At 43.0% G+C, this 20,264-nt stretch overlaps 1 protein-coding gene across 2 annotated transcripts; it reads right to left on the bottom strand.

Moving 5' to 3' along the window:
- Nucleotides 1-3,848: 3,848 nt before the first annotated feature.
- Nucleotides 3,849-19,201, bottom strand: LOC137661640 (transmembrane protein 14C-like). 2 transcript variants are annotated; one of them, XM_068397256.1, is made up of 5 exons: nt 19,127-19,201; nt 17,682-17,765; nt 15,192-15,293; nt 12,319-12,406; nt 3,849-4,924 (listed from the first exon to the last, which is right to left on the bottom strand). In XM_068397256.1, the coding sequence occupies exons 2-5, from the start codon at nt 17,755-17,757 to the stop codon at nt 4,786-4,788; spliced, it is 405 nt and encodes a 134-aa protein (XP_068253357.1). In that variant the 5' UTR covers nt 17,758-17,765; nt 19,127-19,201; the 3' UTR covers nt 3,849-4,785. The 2 variants fall into 2 exon arrangements, with proteins under 2 accessions (XP_068253357.1, XP_068253358.1); XM_068397257.1 differs by lacking the exons at nt 3,849-4,924; nt 19,127-19,201 and adding exons at nt 11,540-12,127; nt 17,966-18,048.
- Nucleotides 19,202-20,264: the final 1,063 nt, after the last annotated feature.

The following is a 20,264-nucleotide window of genomic DNA, read 5'->3' as shown; positions in this document are numbered from 1 at the left end:
GTGCAGCCAGCCAGGGGTACCCATCATCCAGCCCCCATGTATCACCTCCCTGGGAAGGTTTTAGGCTGACATATAGCAATTGCCTATACTTAAGGGTTTTGAGCCACAGCGTGCAGGAGGCAATGTGTAGCCCACGAGACTTGCATTTGGGGAGCAAGCTCTGCCTCTGCAACTCCTCCTCCCCATCACACAGTGCTCTGCACCACACCAAGGGGTTTGACCACAAGCTCGCCTGGACCCCTCCCACGTTTCGGTGAGAGGGGATCCTTTGCCTGGCTATTTACTGGGCAGGGCTCCAGCTGTACACAACCTTACACACACATGTAGTCCTAGTTACGCATCTGGCCGAAGTCACCAAACTACAGATACAAGAGACTCCATAAGAAGAGCATAAATGTTCAAAGAGCACGAGACTGATTTTTCTGCAAGCTATCACTTCTCTGCTTCTTTGGGAAAGAGGCCTGTTTACATAACCAAGGGCAACAATTAATTTAAGGCGGGGGCAGGAATGGGGAAAGGTGAGTCAAAATCTCCATTTCCAAATTCAGCCCATTCTGTCCCACAGACAGATTCCGCTTCAGCTACATTGGGTTAACATTTGGGGTCAGCCATGGCCTTGGTAGCAATACATATATAGCAATTCAGCTGGAAATATAAATGTGATCAAACCTGGCAAAAGCAAGCTTATTGGTATTTATTTTTCATTAAGTGCATAACCTGAACAAAGCCACCTTTACTTTTTTCGCCACATCACCTTTTAAGTTTATAGCACGTAGCAGTGCTCCACCGTGCTGCACCCATCATATCATCTTATGATTCTGAAGAAAGAAATTATATTTGATTTTGTCCCCTGAATTTCATTTATTGCCAGAGACAGATTGCTGGCACTTCTGCACTTGGTTGTAGGTTTATATGAAAAAGGCTTTTGAGATGAGGAACAACAAGGGGTCAGGATTTCCATCCAGAGCCATATTTCTATAGCACTTTACCATTTGTAAAAATTCACTCCAGACAAAAAGTAGATTATTTTTACTTATTGATACAATTGGTAATTCTTGTATTTCAGAACTGTAAAGGAAAATGCTTGTTGAAGATGATACATATATTCTGCCCACGTGCATTGCAAGGACACGGATCAGTGAGTAGGGAAACAGGGAAACAGATGAAGGATTTTGACACGTTGATCAACAGGAGGGATATTTTCTCTGTGCCCACCGCTCTGGGTGAGCAAGGGACACGGGTTTTGTCTTGGAGCCTGCCTGCTGCACAACTGAGACACAGCCATTTTGTCCCATATCCAAAGGTGAGGAGTTGCAGCACCCTGCAGGCACCCTCCAGCAGGGTCAGTGTGGTTTTATTAGGGGTTGCTGGATCCAGCAGCCCAAGAGCAGTGAAGCTGCCGCAGCTCCACTCCCCCAGGTCCAACCCGTAGCACAGCTGAGAACATATACCCAGTAGTCACACACACAAACACAGGTATATACCACGTATGTACACATATACACATATGGACAGCCACTCCAGCTCCCCGATGCAGAGGACACAGGCACACACAACCCAGACTTATGTCCACTTCCATACCCGAGTCCCCAGCCACTTACCCTTCCCACCAGCTAGCCCAGCTCAATATTTGCTACCCATCACACACCGACGTACACACTCAGACTGGCTCCAGTTGCTGGCACCGTGGCTGCCTGGGTGCCTGTGATCCCCGGTCCCACTCCAGCAGCTGTCACTTGCACTCTGTACACACAGGCACACACTGATAGGGAGTCCCTCACCCAGGAAAAAAAGAGTTTAACAAGGAGACAGGATGGACTGCGCTGGTCAGGAGCAGACAAGCGTCCTGGCCAGCCCCTGCTTACCCATGACCTTTCCCTGTTGTCCTCTTATCCCTCTATTCTCCCACAATTGTTCCTCCCCAGACCACCTTGATCCTTCCCTGTCTCCACCTTCGGTTCCTCTCCAGAACCTCCCATAAAAAGTCTTGTGCGATCCCAAGATGCTCATTCCCTGCATCCCATGATGAGTCCCCTACCCCCAGGCAGGGACCCCTTCAGTCTGTGGGATGCCCTGGAGACAGCCCTGGGAGTAGCCAGGGCAGGATGTGTTTCGGATTCCCCCACCTGCATGTGTGGAGATGAGCCTTTTATCACCTAACCTAACAGGGCAGAGAGACTAAAGGGTCAAAAATACGAGGAGAGAGGGAAAGGGATAAGATATTCTGGAGGCGACACCAATAAAACAGGGAACAGGCCTCCAGGCCACGGTGATGAAGTTTTCAGCTTCACAGCCTCCTCCAGTAGCTAAGGGGAGACAAAGCTGCCTGTAATAATAGCCTAACGCTCGTGACTGCAGAATTCTCAGTGAGCCAGGGAATGTACCTTACTGTGCTGCACCACTTCCCCTTTGGTCCCCAGCCAGGACTCTCTCCATTCACAAGACCAGAAATGTTCCCTCTCTCCAGGGTTCAGTATCTCAACATTTTGCCAGTTTCTCACCCAAAAGCATCCCTGACAAAAATCTGCAGAAACGAACACCAGAGCATTGTAAACAAATGCTCTCCAACCTATTCCCTCCTCCGAGACTGCCTTAAAGGGAAGTTAAGGCTTGCACAAAAAAGGCATCTTTCCCCAACACACCATGATCATAGCAATTCCTTTTCCACAGGCAAATTCTTTCAGCTCAGGTCTTCTCAAGTATCCCCTCGGATACACTCAGGCTCAAAATTGTGTTTCTTTCTTCCAGGATCTGGAAATAAATGCATTAACAACAATTCCAAAATCAGTCAGTAAAGATTTGAACTCCAGGCTGGGGTTTCCATCCCCTGGGTCTCTGCAGGGTGAAAGACCTCTGGGCGAGGATCCATACAGCACCAAGCACATTGGCACTTCCATCACATCCTACTGTGGTCTGATAATAGTAATACTATAGCAACAGAAGATTACAACCTAGCACTATAAAATCACTCTTTTGATATAAATGTGTTGATAATCCTCAAAGCCTATTACAGTCTTTTTTCTAGTTCTTCCATCAGCAGCAGGACTAACAAAGCCTGGTTCCTTGTGTTCCTCATGCCCTCTTATGGAATACTTTCCCGTGCCTTCACTCCCCCCTCCAGATCCCATCAAAATGGTCTGCCCCTTCTCTGTCTCTACCTTCCCACCAGGAGACTGCACGTGGTGTGACTGGTCAGGGGCCATGCGAATGGTGCTTGGGTGGTTGGCAAGATGTCAAGCAGACTCTGCTGAATTTTCCCTCTACTCCTCTATTCAGCTAATGGTTTTCAAAAATCTTAAAGGAACTGAAGCTGCTGAAACTTTTACCTCTCTGGGAAATTCAACTGAACGTGACAGAAAGTTCAAAACTTTTGGCAGAAAGGGGAATGGCTGGACGGACATGGCATGACCATATGAACCTCAGTTCTTTGGGAAACCAGATAATAAAAACCACTGACTTTCCAGAAGAGGTTATGAGAATATTCCTCCAAGAAGATGACATTTTTAAAAATTTGGTCCAATCCCTCTGTAGGAGACAGGCTGTACAAAGGGAAAGGAGAGCTCCTCTGGCACAGTAAAGACCACAGGTATGAGGGGCTGCAGAAGGTGTAACCAATGTGGGATGGCACTTGTGTCATCCTCAGCTGGCCCCCCAAACCCTGCAAGCTGCGAGTAGCCAACATGCTTTAAAGCAGCTCTGCAATGTCTTTATGGGGGCAAATAGGAGCGCTGCCCCCTCTCCTGGCTCTGCCGTGGGTGCAGATGAGTGCAGTTGGGAACTTCAGCCTAAAACTACTGATGACTTACCCTGTCAGTCTTGCTCATAAGCTAAAGACATGCAGAGCCTTATTTCGCATGCAGAGGGAACTCTCGGGGATTAGGAAACATTCCTGATGGAGAGGAAAAGGGACATTGGCTCCGAGATCTTGAGATCCCAGCCTGCTCCAGTTTGCACCCCTTCACTCAAGGCAGTTGGGTGGAGGGTGCCTCAGACCCCCTTGTCTTCAGGGAGAGGATCCTGTAAGTGCATCTCCTTAAAAACAATTTTGAGTGGATTAGTGAATATTAGTTTACCCAGGCATGGTGATTAAAGTAAGCCTGAATCAGTATTGCCCCCAGAGGCACCTAAAGGAAAGCTTATTGCTTCAGTTCTCTCCTCTTCCATAGATTTCAGAGCAACCTCAGGAGAAATTAACACAAAAATACCTTCTCCTTACATTGTCCTCTGTAGGGAAATACTTGGATTTCTGAGAGGTTTTTTGGCAAAATCTGCAAATAGATTCACTGCCGACCACAGTCAGATCTCTCTGTTGAAAAGCAAAAACTAAAGATGGAAGGACAGAAACACAGGTAGGTCAGTTGGCACAGTATGCCTCAGGTCAGCAACGCTTAGCCCTGCCACACCTCAGGATAATCTTCTCAGAAACCTTCGTCCAGGGCAAAAACTTCACTCACGGCACTTCAGATGTTTCACTCCCTCTTTTTAGTTAACAACCTGTCTTTTAATTCTTTACCTTCCTCCCAAAGACGCCGCACAATCCTATTTGCCCTTAGATTCAGCAGAAACAGGGGCATACCCCATCTTCACATTTTCTGGATGAAGTGGAAGTGCAGCACTAGGCAGGTCATGGCAATACAAGATTCACTCTACCTCGGGGCAATGCCACAGCTGAATTTAAATGTTCAGCTGCATATGAAATACATGTTTGATAAAGAATGAGAGACTAATGAAGACAGCATGACTCTGAGCGAGCACAAAACTTGTATGGTGTTGCCATCTTGGATTTTAAACCAAGATGTCAATTAAAGATTTGAGTGAGGTCAACTGCAGCGACCCAGCAAAACAAGATGCAATTAATAGTAGGCTGACCTCTCTTACCCTTCTTCTGCCAAACCTCCTCTTCTTTTGTGTACACTTACTGCTCCTGGGGTAAAAAAAAAGAAAAACGGAGATTAGCACTAATTAGGTCTTACTCAGCATGGTTGTTTAAACAGTTAACTCTTCTCTTTCCTGCTGCGTTTTTAACATATACACCAGACCTTGTTTATGGTTGACAGGGAAGGATTTGAATGCTTTTAACATCCTCTTTTAGCAGGTCTTTTGCTCCATCATTACAGAGAGTGCTGCCTAAAGCAAGCCCCGTGTTTATAGGTGACACCATATGGTTAACGCTCATATGCAAGGAATACTCTTTAGGAAAGTCCTGATCCTGAAGGGCATCCTGTGGGATATATTCTATAAATCAAATACATCTAACAAAATCTATGTCTGTTTTCTGCTTCCTTGTAGCACACCATTCCCTAGAGAAGCTGGTACTCTGACGGTTGACAGCTAAGAGGAATAGGAATAATTGCAGGCTGCTGCCACTGGTCTCAGAAAGTCTACAGCCTTTTAGAATTGGGTATCAGGAATATTTGCTTGCTTGACAGCATGGGAATGGGATACACAAAAATAAATGGTATATCCACTGATAAATACCAAAAACATACATAAGCAAACAAAATGCTTTAAAAAAGTGTAAATAAAATGCCTGTGCAGTTGTGGTACTGTCTGTTGCCGTGCGCACGCGTGAATGTGTGTATTGAATGCACACCTGGCTGTGAGGACGTAGCTGAAGCTGGGTCTGCGTTGGTCAGGGACTCTCTGTGCTGCCCAAGGAAGAGAACAGCTACCTAACAGTTCTTCACATAAATAAATGAATTTATATACAAATAAATTTATATATAGATGATATTTAAATGAGTAAGTTGAACAGAGAGTTCTTGTTCTTTGTCAGGGATGACACAGTAGTGGCACAGGGGGGAGAAAACCTGGTGACAGTCCATCAGCCGCTGTAAATGCTGCAGGGATGGCAGGTGAGGTAGCGTCTGGGAACTGAAGGTGTTGCTGGGCACGAGACAAATGCAGTGCCAAACAGAGCATCGAGCACACTGTTAAACACCAGGGATATGTGACTACTCAGAGAACCAGAAAGATCATTTTTGTGACAGCTTTATGTATTGGGATACTTTCAGAAGATTTTAGGGTTGTCACTCTGTGCCCATTGTCATGATTCGTGGGTTCTTACCCCCATCAGAAAAAATCTCCCCTACCTCCCAGTTTAGGCTTCATTTTTGTTTTGAAAACAGAACTTGGGTAAGTGGACCAACCTCACTCTCACCTCAGAATATTTTCGGTCTTGTCACGACCCCACAGATGAGCGGGAATCTCAGGGGAGGGAAATCTCAGTCCAGAATTTAAAAGCGTTTACTTTGCTTCTGCTGCTTTTCATCTATTTTCTCTCCTCCTGGTGTGTATTTTTCTGCCCTGATGACTGTGGTGCTGCATACTAATAGAGCAATGCCTAGCCCATCCCCAGAGGAAGGTGCACGCAGGTGTACTGGGGAACAGAGGAGCGAGAAGGAATTTCAGCGTATGCAATAACTCTCCTACCAGTGGGATGCCTTCAGGTAACAGCAGATAATTTGATTCCAGCCGTCTCCTGTTGTTGTACCACTGCTGAAAGAGCACGACCTCCAAAGAAACGCATCCAACATCTTCTCTCTGATCATATATATACTGCAACCACTTATGAAACTATAACATTTATGTGTTTCTTAAATGTGCTCAAAGGAGGCCTGCCTTGCCAAATCCCCTCCGCTCGTGATTCAGGCTGACTGAACCTGCAGATTTTGTTTCTTGCTGTGAACATGCATGTGAGCACGGTTGGGCTGATCTTCCAAAAGATAGGAAGCAGTTTCCTTCAGGGGGTGTAAGAAGAGTGGCAGGGGGGTTTATTTTCATTCTTCATGTGATTATTATCAGCTCCTTAGCAGCACTAGTTCGGGATCGCGTCGTACGTTTGGCGAGAGGAGCCTCGTGCCCCACCACCATTTCCTTTCGTTCCTCATGTCAGTGCAAAGGTAATGAAGAAGCGGGTGCTCATGTTCGGCTGAGTGAGCAAAGGAACGTGTCTGGTATTCCAGGTCAGATAACTACCTGTGGGTAAACCCCAAATTATAAGCAGGTAAGCACTGTTAATTGTTATTTATCCTTGCCTCCGTCTCTTGGGGTGGGGTGTCTTTCTCCCCCGGCTGCCAGCTTGCCGGGCGGAGCGGCCGCCGCGCCGGAGCAGCTCTGCTGCCCTCTCCCGGCTCTGCACGCTGGGGAGCCCCTCGGACCCGCCCTATTTGCAGGACAGCCAGCCACTAACGCGTAAACAAGGGGGAGAAAAAAAAGAAAAAAAAAAAGACCAAAGAAAAGACAAAAAAAGGGGAAAAAGGGAAAACGGAAAAGAAAAAAAGAAAAATAAAATAAAAGAAAAAAGAAAGGAAAATACAAAAGAAAAAAGAAAAATAAAGGAAACAAGAAGGGAAAAGAAAAAAGAAAAAAGAAGGGAAAAGAAAAAAGAAGGTAAAAGAAGGCAAAAGAAAAAAGGAAAAGGAAAAAGAAGGGGAAAGAAGGGAAAAGGAAAAAGAGGGAAAAGAGGGGAAAAGGAAAAATAAGGGAAAAGGAAGGAAAAGAGAGAGAGAGTGTTCTTCACTGAGGGGGTGGTCAAGCACTGTAACAAGCTCCCAAGGAAGCATTCAAGGCCCCAAGCCTGTCAGTGTTCAATAAGCAGCTGTACAACGCTCTTAGATATATGGTTTCACTTTTAGATTGCTCTATGTGGAGTCAGGAGTTGGACTCGATGATCCTCGTGGGTCCCTTACAGCTCGGGATATTCTGTGATTCCAAGTATTAGTACTAAAACTCTATTCAACTTAGTTATAATACTTGCAGAAGAGGATCTCAATACACTGTGCAAATGCTAACATTTAATGAAATTATAAAAAGGAAATAGACATTTGTCCTACCACAATTTTTCTCATTAGATATCAAATTAAAACCAGGACAGACTGTATTAGCTACCAGCAATAAAACAGATGTACTGATTCTTGTTTCTGGGGTGGGGAACATGTTATGCCACGCGCTGTGTAAGACAGCAATGTAGAAGACAGACAGGGAAGGGATACAGAAAACATTATCTCCACTTCACAGGTTCAGAAGAGAGGCACAAGAAGACTAAAAGGAACACTCAAAGTCACTTGTGCACTGGACTGAGCTGGGGATACGGCACTAAACCATCAGCATTTTGATCTGCTCCAGCGTGGCATTTCAAGGAAGCAGGAGAGGAGATGCGTGCAGATGTGTCTGTGCCATTATTGATGCAACATTTTACCATTTTTACTTGTCGGGATTCTGGAGGAACAAAGACTTTCCTCCTTCTGTCACAACTGCCTGGAGGTTCTCCTGACCTTTTTTTCCCCTCCCATTTTTCCAGGTGATTAAATTGTACCGTCAGAAAGCATGACTACAATGCCAAGAAGCCAGCAATTTCAACACCACAAAAGGATAATTGGATAATACTTCAGGCCATATTAGTTTCAGCACGGACCGACCTTCAGCCGGGGATGAGAGAGCGCCAAGAGCTCCCAGCACAATGACTGACAGAACTGGGACATGGCAAATTGCACTTTCGAAGCCTGCAGCGGAACAAGAGCTAGGGGATACGCTCTGCATTAAAAGCAGTCCTGTACTGTATTCTTAGAACAAGGATAAAGTAGGACAGCCCCCAACTATCTCCCTTCGAAACCATTTCACTTGAAACATTTTCCATCCTCCTCTCATTCTTCTGCTTTGCTAGTCTGTAAAAGACAGTTGTCTGTACTACTACTGTAACATCACTTATATTCTTACACTATACTACAGATTTGTACTAAATTAAAGAGATTTTGCTACCTGCAAATGTCACATTAATTGAAAGAACAGCTTAGAGTGTGACAACTATCATTGGCAAGTAAATAGGGGCAAGTAAAAAGACTGCTTTTCCTCCCCTCAACTCAACGCTGCAATTGAGCCTTAGTACATTATTGCTGTATTGGAGGTCTCTGGGTTATACCTGTAAAGACTAAGGCACAATCGAGGCACCCAAGTGTATACGATTTTGACCCTCCCCCACAAAATCTTTGCTCACATCACCACTAACTGGGTGGTTTGTAACATTCCCAGCCTGTACATGCCTGGTGCTGCCCCAGCGTGAGCAATTGGGAGGCCACAAGTAAGATCCTGAATGGTAAAGAACCTAGGGTTGGCCAAAAGTAAACATTCAGCATGAGTGAAATCTAGGTTGTCCCATGCGTTTTCCACCTGGGCGAGGGCAACCCAGGTTCCATTTCTGGACTGTTTCTGTATTTTTGCCAGTTACTATTTAGCTTTAAAAGACGACTAACAAAAGAGTTGCTCCTGTTCCCACAGGCCCCAGGAACTTTGCGCTCTCTTCTCTGCTGCAGTGTGGCTTCCCCAGGCAATATTCTCCCCCTCCACGGGATATGTCACGGCCTGAGTCACAGAGCCCTCTCCTGGGAAGGGAGCTTGAACCCGTCCAGAGCAGGAACTGAAGAGAGCCCAACATCTCTCATTTTCCAGGACTTATGCTATTACAAAGACAGGTACGCTTACACATCCCTCTTATTGCCACACAGCTTCCACCAGGCGCTGCAGATGTGACAGCAACACGTGGAATAGAGGGCCTGCATCTTCACGCTAGGAAATGAGAATTTGCTAACCCAAACTCTCTTCTTCTGTCATTACTATAATGTATTTGAGTTCTGGAGGCATGATTAAACTCTCAGTTGTTGAATCCGAGTGACCCAGCCTGTGTATTGTAAAACTAGTTTTCTGTTTCTGTGCCTCCTTAAAAAATCAGTACTCATTTCAGCTCGTGCTGACAGCTGATACTATAAGTAATATTAAACTAACATTTCTATTTTCAGAGTATGCTTTGAACAGAGTAGCCTTAATTTAAGAATTATTTTAACAGTTCATTTCCTAAAAGTAAGTAACTAAATCACTCTTTCCAAACATTACATCCATACACAAGCTGACTCACAGCATGAATTTTCACTGAAGCCACAGCATGGCTGCAGTGAATTCAATGCAAAAGGAATAATTTCAATTTACATAGAGACCACCCTCAGTGGAAAAAAAACCACTAAAACCTACACAATAGAACAGGAAAGAAAACTTGTAGGATTATCTAACAATCAGCATAAAAGCACAGGCAGTCTTGAGAAAGGATATTAATGTCTTCAATTCTTGAATGGCTCTAGAAAATTCTCTTGGCAGGGATGGAATTTTCTATTCCATTACATAGGGCAATTAAAATATATAAAGGTAATAACAAAACTTCTGTTGCATTTTGCTTACAGCATGGTCAAAATAGACTATGATTTAACCGAGATTAGAATTTCAGACATGCTTTTATATGTTTTTAGTGTTTCTCTCTGCAGATCCATCCTGTACAGATCAGGCTATTTATGGATTAAGTGCCTGGAAACAAGAGAGGTTACAATAGGAAACATGTTCAAAAACCTGGAATTAATTTTATAACTTTTGCTAAGAGAACTAATAACACACAGTAGAAATGGCCCAACATCTATAGATCTGCTTGTAATTACTACTTTCTACTATGACAGCTTTCAATCTACGACCATATGGGTTTCCATTGATTCACGACAACGGAAATGTCACTCTGTCTCTGTACCGTTAAATGCCACTTTCAAAACAGGAAACACAAGCTTTGAAGGGACCAATGAAATGAAGCAATTATGTAGTTTAGCATTTGCTTTATGCAGATTAAAAGAATTGTTACAAATTCCTTTAAGCACTACAAAATGGGAAGTACTGTGCACAAGATATAAGTTAATTTAAACCTGCTTGGCCATAATTATGTTACGCAGTTGACAAAGTTTTGATATAATCAATGGTATAGAGGTCTCAAAGTAAAATCTTATCACTACATAAAATATCACTTTAAAATGAGTTACACACTCTAAGAATCCTAGTATATCGATAATCATAGATCACTAAAGAGTAAGATAGAGGATTTTCTTTCACACGTTTCTTGCCTCTCCCTTCCGTCACAGCCCTAAGCCCACAGTAGCTGTGCCTGCACTAATAGAGCCAAGAGACTGAGTGCAGGAGAAGCAATCAAGACTGGCATGTCAACAAAGGCACCAGATGCCACTGACGCCTCTTCCACGCTAGAGTCCTCATGCACCACAGCAGAACCAGGAACTCTCACAGCTCCAAGGTTTCCTAGTAAAGACAGATTTGAAGAGGCACAGCCACTTCCCTATGTGCTAAAAACTAAATGCTGATACATTCTATTGTCAAATAAGCCTGTAAAATGAGAATTACACAGTGTTAATGTTAAGCTACTTTATTCTGGTTATATAGTCCTTTGGACAGATCACATTCAACACTTCATTTAGCCTAGCACAGATTTTGCTTAATTAATTCACAAAGTAAGTTTCCTTCGAATAACTGTTTTAATGTAATGTTAATGAAGGCCCCTAATTTAATCTCCTGTCCCTTCATTGAAAAAGTGATTTTTAAATATCATCAAAAGACAGCACTTGGGTAACAGTTCACTGCAAAGACTTCCACTGAGAAGAAAACAAGGTAAAAAAAAAATACCCCCTACCCCCATACACACAGAGAGGATAAACATGCCAAATAAAGGTTTGTAACAGATTTTACTTGTAGAAAAGCAACATTTCAGCATTATTTCACAACAAAAAGGTAAGATCTGTTTCGTGTTATACAGACTTGGTGTATCAACTCTTAACACAACAGGTAAAGCATACTGCAAAACTCAGTATGAAAGGTATGAGATACATGGTTGTATTTAGCCAGTTACTCCTGGTGCCTCTTTGTGGATACTTTCTTAATTACAGGTCCTCTCTGCTTTGTACATGTCAGCAATATACTTTGAAATATAAAAACTGGAAGTATTAAAATACACTGAAATGTGTCTGGAAAAATCAAACCCAGGACCAGTTTCTCACTACACAATAATATCTCCATCAGATCATTGAAACAAATGGCACCTTGTATGTAAACTATCCGTCCCATCATCCTACTCTATATAGAAAAAGGAAAAAAATTTGTCTTGATATAGAAAATTGTTCCATCTTCTTGCTTCTACATTCATGCAAGTTCATTATCAGGTTTCCTTATCCAGATATTAAACTGTAAAATGAACAGTTACTTATTGTGAGGCTTTTCCGCCATCTTCAGTGCTAATCTTCCAACCATTAGCAAACTGTACATGGGGAAAAACACAGAATTAAACAGTAATAATGATTTGTCAATTCATTTTCAAATACTTCCCATGTAACTGGTGCATAGAAACAAAAAAGATAAATAAAATACAATTCATTCCATCTCAGCTTAATTAAGCAAGTAAGAAATCATGCACAGGAGGTTAAAAAAAAAAAGTATGTTGTGTTGTACCTGACACCAGCAATTAGCCCTGCAGGCATGAATTTTCCAGAGTTGTAAAATCTTGTTCCCATGACAGCAGTCAGTGCTCCAGATGTAACTTAAATGAGAGATGATACAGTCCAGTCAGCAGAGATGCATGTGGTGAGAGAGATGCTACAATGCAAAACTAACAGAACAGAGAGAAGTAGTAGCATCAAGTAAAAAGTGAAACAGGGTTATTTCATGTGATGGACCAAAAAAGTCAATGAACTGTGTAAACTTTGGAACGTGTCAGTATGTGAAGAGTAAATATTCTAAATTAAGTTTTCGCAGACAGTGCGCTCATATGCTTCTGCACACTCCTCAAATTCCTTTGTCACAATGTGTTTCTTTGGAGACTGGAAATAACGTATGCTACACTGCTCAGGAACTGACTTCTTCCCTGTGCGCAGGCAAATCACCAAACCTGTGCACCTAATTCCCCCACTTCTCATAAAAGGGAGACAGCATTTTCTTGTCTAACTTGTAGTAATGTTCTGAGAATTAACTAATTTATGTTTGCAAAAGACGTCAAAAGGCAAATGTGCTATGTAAGTGCTAAGCATTACCAATCCATTTCAGCCCTGGACCACCTTCTACTAACATCAGAGAGTTAAAGCTATCCACCCTGAACACTTGACGTAGAGACAGGAGCCAGGTAGTTTCACTGAGCCAGTAAAATAGAAAGGGCAATCCCTGGAACACTGTACCTCAAAGAAAGATGGAATACCAAAAAAACTATAAGGAAAACATACTGATTAAATGCTTAGCCTTAGCATACATCTGCTACCCAGTGGTAACAGCTACATATTAACGTGTTCCAACCACTCTTACCTTCTACCATTGCTTCTATGTGATGGCTGGTCCTGCAGGACCCAGCTCATCTTCAATCCTAGCCATGACATCGTTCCTCCCTAACACCACCCTAAATATTGCCCTTGATATCTAACAGTCTCATATAAGTAGATATGTAAAAGACTAAGACCACAGTCTAATACACAAGAAAGAACTAAAATACTTCAGTATTCAAATACCTCAAGCTCTAATCAGTAGCCAGTCTTCAAAATACAAGCACCTCACTAAGCGTAATTTTGCCTAAGACAGCAGTAGAACACACTTTCTCCAAAAACTTTAAAGCATGAAAAAGAGGAGGAAAAGATTCCATATGCTACTGAATTATAAAAATGTATCTGTCTCTCACATTTGGCAAAACACTTTGCCTCACTCCTGTTAAGCTTGCTGTATTTGCAGTTTATTGCAGTTATTTAGGCTCAACCATGCACAGCTTTTGACCTATGCAGTAGATGTGAAAGTGGACTGCACTGTAGACAATGCTGAAGTGGAGAGAAACGCTGGGCCTTCCCCTTTCTCTTCTAACTTTCACATATCAAAGAGCTAGTGCTATGTCACTGCTTCAGTGAACAAATGCTATAGTCAGTGGCAGCTCTTTAAGCACTGACTAAGCAGTGACTCTCCACAGTTATCTTCTCAAAGTCATGGAGAAGAGAAGCTCCAGTTCTGAGAAGAAGGAAGAAGAAACTGCATTACTGAAGCTTGCTGCTCTGTTAAATCTCCCCAGGCGTGCAACACCTTTGTAATTCCACATATTTGTCATATATAAAAATAAGCCAACCACAGTCTCTGCCATCTTCAGTGATAAAAAAAGAACCTGCTAGGGGTATGGGCAGTCTGCAGGGGAATCATGCTTCCTGAATTGCAGGAATCAGCATCCTCCTGGAGGATGCTGAAAGTAGGATCCAGCCAAAAAGAGGACACAAAAAGGTCAGACATCAATTTACTAGCACTTCCCTTGCACTATGATCCTTCGAACACACCAGTACGAGACAGGTGCATGGTGGCAGTCACCAATTCAGCCAAGCCTGGGGACTGAAACATAAGCTGGTGCTACAGGACTGTCATGCACTGGTGTCTTCTACAGATCACGAGAGGAGAGGATACTACTAAGACAGATACTGGCCAAAGGATTACAAAAACCACATGCTCACAGGTATCTGAGATACAGCAGCCTAACAAGTGTCAGGCATCAGCTGAGCTGCAGGAATTACCTACGTATATTTTCCCAGCCCGCTTCAATGGCAAGGTACACTAACTTATTAGTGAATCTGAAGAGTTCAAGTTATGTTATTTTGCAACTGGCACGAGCTTTAGGCATGTACAGGTTAAAGTGATAAGTGAAAACCATCCTAACTTGGTCACAACCCTGAGCTCTACATGGTAAATGGCAGAAAGACAAAAATTGCACTTTGGAGATTCACACCATACTACATACAAGTTTTTAAACATAAAATGATTAGCTGATTTTTTTTTTGCTGAAGGATGTGAAATAATGGTATTTGGTTTGATTATTTTTTTAAAACACATAAGTTTCACTTTATCCTAGCACATATTTTTCTTCACAACCTGTAGGTGTTTTGATGTTCAGAAGACAAACTCTAAAGATAAATAACAGTTATTTTCCTCTCCTGTTGAGAAAAAGGAACAAAAATGTAAGTCTGAACTATCACCCAAAGCATTTTATACTTCTTGCAAAGGGATGCAGGAATCTAGTGAGAAATCATTGAGCAAGACACACCAAGACAAGCAGTTTCTAATATGCATTCTCAATACATTCTTTAAAAAAAATAATTAAGTAATGCTAACAGTTCACATTCCAGGGAGAGCAGTGGAGTTTGGCCACTAATGGAGATCTTTCACTAACATACAAGTTTAAAGATTGGATTGAAACTAGATTAATAAAACCATCAGGTTAACTCTTCTGCAGAGACTTCTAGGTACTCATTTTCACTATCCAGTTATTTTAGGGTAAATATAATCCCTTCTAATTATAATTTTCAGTGACTTACTCAGCGAAATCCAAACATTATTTGGATTCTGTGAGAGCTGATAGGCACCCAGTCCAGCCAAACTCCCAAAGAAAAGGCCAGCAGCTAGCGACGGGACACTACCTGAATAAGTAAAAGATAATGCATTTATTAGAAGGTCATAAATAAACTTGCTCATAAGCTTCTCTGTTTTGTAAAACATCAACAATAACAAAAAAAGATGGGCATTCATTGTTATAAAGCAGATTAGAGGTTTTTTTTTTCTTTTAAGATATTAAGACCATGCTGATCTGCACCAAAAAACACGTTCAAATACTCCTGCATAAGATACAAATAGCATTAGTATTTAATTCTTCAACAGTAAAGCCATTAATATATTTATGATGGAAAGAATGGCAAGAAAAGCAAAAGAATTGGTGTTTCTTTGTGCAAACTGAAGCATGTTTTTTCAACACAGTAATATCAGAATTTCTTGAGAGGCAGTAAAGCAGACGGATTAAATAGTAAGGGTTTAAGATCAGAAAAAAGCACATGTGGACTGAACTGGGCAGGAGGGCATTTAGACAAATGAAATAAAAAGTTGCCAAAGAAGAGAGAGGAGTCAAATAAGAGAGGTCATATCTCTTAAGTACACCTGAGATCTGATGCAAAGGTAACTGCAGACTTTGGAAGAAGGTTCCCTGGACTTGCCTAAACTTTGGATCGAGTATAAATGATAATCCCAAACTACCAGAGATAAAGAATGCCACATGCAAACTGGTGATTTATAGACTGTAAAACGTAATGAAGTGGCATGACCGATGTGAGTGGTGAATGCCCTCAATAAGGTTAACGGAGAATTCAGGACTTAATGCTACTGAGGGTGATTCTTTATATATTCAATTTTTCAAGTCACCTTTAAAGGACTCGAGACTGCAAAGCTAAGCTGATAAAGATCTCCTCTCAACGTTACAGGAAGATCGCATGTTACTGCCAGAAAGTAATAATTTTTCAGTCATCAACAAGGCAGCTGTAACATTGCTTCAGATCCTGCTTTTGGTATAAAAAGTAAGAGATAAAGGTGATAGAAAGCACCAGATATTCTTGCACATGTGCAAGGAAAAGACGCACACTCTAGTAAGTGGCTGCTTTGGACAGAATACAGATTAGCAACCAACACGCAGTAGCTACAATCCTTTGCACAAGCCTGGGAGCCCACAAGTGTCCATCATATCCTTCAATTTTACCTCAAGGCATTGTTTAAGCAGCTATGACATATACACTTACTAGGACAACCACACCACCTCTGGCTCAGGAAGTTCCTGAGTCTCAAAACACTGGGACCCAGAGAATTTAGAAAATAAATATATCACTCTTTGCTTGCGCTGTTCTCATGTTCTTCCCGAGGCAGCTACTGCTGACCACTGTCTGTGTAGGTAAATAGACCTGGTTGTAAAAGAACAGATCACCAGCTTAGCTCTATGGATTAAAGTTCCATTTTCTTTTGGTTTCTCCAAGTTATTAGCAGGGATACGATAGCTTTTTTTTCCCCTCCCTACAAGTCACCATACAAGTTCCTGTTCCCCCTTCAAAAATCCTGTGACTGGATTCCCTTGCCTCAGCATGACCATGTCCTCCCATCTGGGACCAGAGGATAAGACAGACACCTACCATTTCATAATGGCCTCAGAGAAATACTGATGCAATTAGTTACTCAAGTTCTCAGTATTGTCCCTCCTGCCCTAAACTCCACTCACAGCTCAAGGGATAAATCAAGCCTGTAGAAAGCAGACTGGAACAGGCATTAGCATCTATGTAATCAAACGCACTGTAAGATTCTTACTGACTTCAGTAATGCACCTTCATATCACAAACACTAAAACGGCTTAGGGATTTTTGAAGCTGAAAGAGACAGTATTGCAGCAGGGGTGAATCCACAGTTCTGTCTGGAGGACAGCGAGCTCAGGAAAAGGTCAGGAAATGAAAGCAGTAGGTCAGAGGGTAAGCTTATGATGCAGAGCCCAGAAAAGGAACAAGCTTAAGGACTGATTGCGTTGTTCAGCTCCACTTGGAGAAAGGATCCTTCTGAAAACTCTCTGCAGCTTGCAGTATACTGTTACTATCAAATAGTAAAATCAGAATAAATCCTTAAGGAAAAAAAAAAGGTGATTTATGTCATTTGAAGATACAGAACATTTGTAGAATGCTTATATTTAAAATAGCAGGGGAAAAGCCTTTCTGAAGCTAACTTATGTCAGTTCACCCAAAAAGCACAAAGCAGAGGCAGGATACCAGCATCCACCAGAAAGCAGACTGTGGGCTTATCAGCCCAAAGCACCAGCTCAACCCAAAAAAGCACCACACCCCAACAGCAGCAAGTTACCAGCACATGGCACGAACTGATAAAACTTTACATCTGCGTGGACTTCGAGACAGGAGGCTTTCGTAAAAGCCGCCCAGCTCACTCAAAGTTATTAGGGAGCGGGGGGCGGGGGGCAGTGGAGGAGATCCAAGCGCCTTCCCGCATCGTACCTGCTTTTGCATAGCCAATAATCCCTCCTGATGCCACCAGGGCGGCGTAGCCAAAGCCGAGCCAGTCCACGGCCATGCTGAACACTGAAAGAGAAACTGGGGTGAGGGTCGGTAGCGCTTAATTTTTTGGGGAAAAAAAAATATCAGCGTTTTGCCGCGGGGGGCTTTTCCACGAGCAAGGCCAGCCTAAAGCCTAAGCCCTAAACGCCGTCCAAGAGATGAAACCCCATTTGCTGGGAATGCAGCCCTAGGGGTGCCGTGGGGGTCTGCCCCTCCGCGCTCACCTGCCCGGCGGCCCCGCTCCACGGCAGCCCGGGGCGGAGCCGGCTGCGGAAGGGGCGGCGAGGGCGCACCGCACCGCCCAAAGCTTCCCTTTTCCGGCTGTTCTGAGGGAAGGACGAAAAAACAAACCTCGAACAAAAAAAACCCAACAGGCAGGGTTGGGTGGGCCCGCAGCCCGGGGCTGCCCGGGAGAAAGCGCTGGTGCCTGCGGAGCTGCGCTAACTCCCCCGGCCCCCGCGGGGGTACCGGAGATGCCCGAGCAGGCCCCGGGTGCCTCCAAATGAGGAGAGGTTTTGTGTGCTTGTTCAGCGAGGGGCAAAGCTCCCTCATAACTGCATTCGTGGGCACACAATCCGTCCTAGTCCTGGTACCAGCAGTGGGGGTATGGGGTACAGCTGAGGCTTTGGGGTTGGTTTTTGGTGTGGCATGAGCTACAACTCGGGGCAGCCCACGGGCCGCTTCTAGCTTTGATCGGGCATTTCAGTATAGGCCTTCTGCTGAAGCTGTAGAGGATTTCTATAATTTTCAAATTACAATCACAGCTAGTGCAACAGAAAAACGAGCCTCCTGCTGTAGAAGTTATGCAACAGTGGGAGATGGAAGACATCTTGTAAAGAAAATCGTTTTGCTTTTTTTTTAATCCGGAAAAAATGTAGAGAGATGTTTGTAACTGTCTACAAAGATAAACTCTTTCAAGTGCTGAAAGTGGCTTTCTTCATCTAAATGGTGCTGCATCATCTATTCCAGTTGGCTATGCACTCACCTCCCATGGACATTTAACCATATAGAAACAGCACTCTTCCAGGTCCCTGGGTTGAGAAGCTTCAGTTCCTCTTCGTGACAGAAGGCACAAAAGATCAGAGGCCTGTGCTTTCAAATGTTCGAATCTTTATGAACTAGCCTAATGGTCAGAAGGTGGAGCAGTTTAATTCCCTTGTGGGCCTAAGTGGTTTAAATAGAGACCTCCTACCTCCCTGAAAAGTGCCACAACCAACACAGATCTAAGCCATACTGGATGGGGGTCCCTTTTCTGTTGAAGCTGTGTAATGTCTGTGAGGTTCGAGTTTCCCTGGGCTCTGCTTTGTAATCTAGCACTGGGGTTCCCCAAGAGGGAAGCAGGAAAACTGGAAGAAATCCACGGCCGCCGGAGCTGCTGAACTCACCTGGGGCTCAGCTGAGATGCTGCTCACTAGGCTGTTGTTTCGTGCAGCCATGGCTCCATCTACTTTACCAGTGTCACGCACGCTCTCCTTTCCGACACAGGAAGAGCTTTCTCACCACTATCTCCTCTCTCTCTGCACTGCTGCCTCCCCTCTATCCTTCTAAGCAGTTCCCTGAAAACTAGAATGGAAAATGTGCTGAAAAAGAAGACCTGCACAAGGAAACAACAACAAAAAAAATTGCCAAGTACTTGTTAGTAGCTGAGCATTCACTCAAGGTATAGAAAATGAGTTCTCCTCTCAGGACTGTTTCTGTGTTTCACCTTAAAAGCTGTTAAGACTTGTCTTCTCTGTTTCCAGCTCACAAATTGTTCTGAGTCTCATGAGATGCGTAATTCTTCACTACACAGGGAGTTTGGATTTTTACAAATTTCTAACATTTACTTGCAAGTCTAAACCTTAGAACCAAAATTCTGTGGAATTTTTGCTTTTTAAGTCTTAAAATTACGTGCAGACTGGATTTTTCCTGGTGCTTATAAGAGCCTGCTTCTGTAATTGTGATGTCCATGGCCATGAGCTCATGTATTTAAAAATTCAAACAATAAAAACTGTTTTAGTAGTGGCAGCCATTTTATGAAGAACAGACATAAGATAAGCACTAGAAAATAGACATAACACTTTACAAGTGAAAACACTTTACATTATTCTCTTATTTAAGCTTATACTTTATAAGTCCTATATTTACTACAGGAGCCTTGTTATCAATTAAAATCTGATTTGATACCTTTCCTGCCAAGTCTACAAACTGTTTTAAGTCCTATATTATTTGACTGTGTTTGTGTACACGCACATTCAGGGTATTATTTAAGTTAAAAGCTGTGTAAGTTCAAAATAAAGTACAATTGAAATCCCGTTTATGTTGAATTAACCTGAGCTCATATAAATCAACTATACTGAATATTCAGACAAGGGGTTGTGGTCATTTATCTAAATAAGGGAAACAGCTGCAGAATACAGACACCCACCTCCAAGAGAATACTGCCATTGCCACATGAACAATCTCATAATAGCACCGATGATGCTCACTCTGTTTCAATGTCAGAGCATACACAGGGATGAGCTGGAGTTATATCCTATTATA

This window comes from Nyctibius grandis, chromosome 3, assembly GCF_013368605.1.
Source record: "Nyctibius grandis isolate bNycGra1 chromosome 3, bNycGra1.pri, whole genome shotgun sequence".
NCBI classification, from domain to species: domain Eukaryota; kingdom Metazoa; phylum Chordata; class Aves; order Nyctibiiformes; family Nyctibiidae; genus Nyctibius; species Nyctibius grandis.
This window is presented reverse-complemented; position numbering and strand designations above follow the sequence as displayed.

What these genes read in the sequence shown, in the direction of transcription:
- LOC137661640 (XM_068397256.1), bottom strand. Translation starts at nt 17,757, where the DNA reads ATGGCCGTGGACTGGCTCGGCTTTGGCTACGCCGCCCTGGTGGCATCA. An exon ending in TATTGGCTATGCAAAAGCAG is followed by an intron (nt 15,294 to 17,681) that starts GTACGATGCGGG and finishes TTACTTATTCAG; the next exon opens with GTAGTGTCCCGTCGCTAGCT. An exon ending in GGGCTAATTGCTGGTGTCAG is followed by an intron (nt 4,925 to 12,318) that starts GTACAACACAAC and finishes TTTTTACCCCAG; the next exon opens with GAGCAGTAAGTGTACACAAA.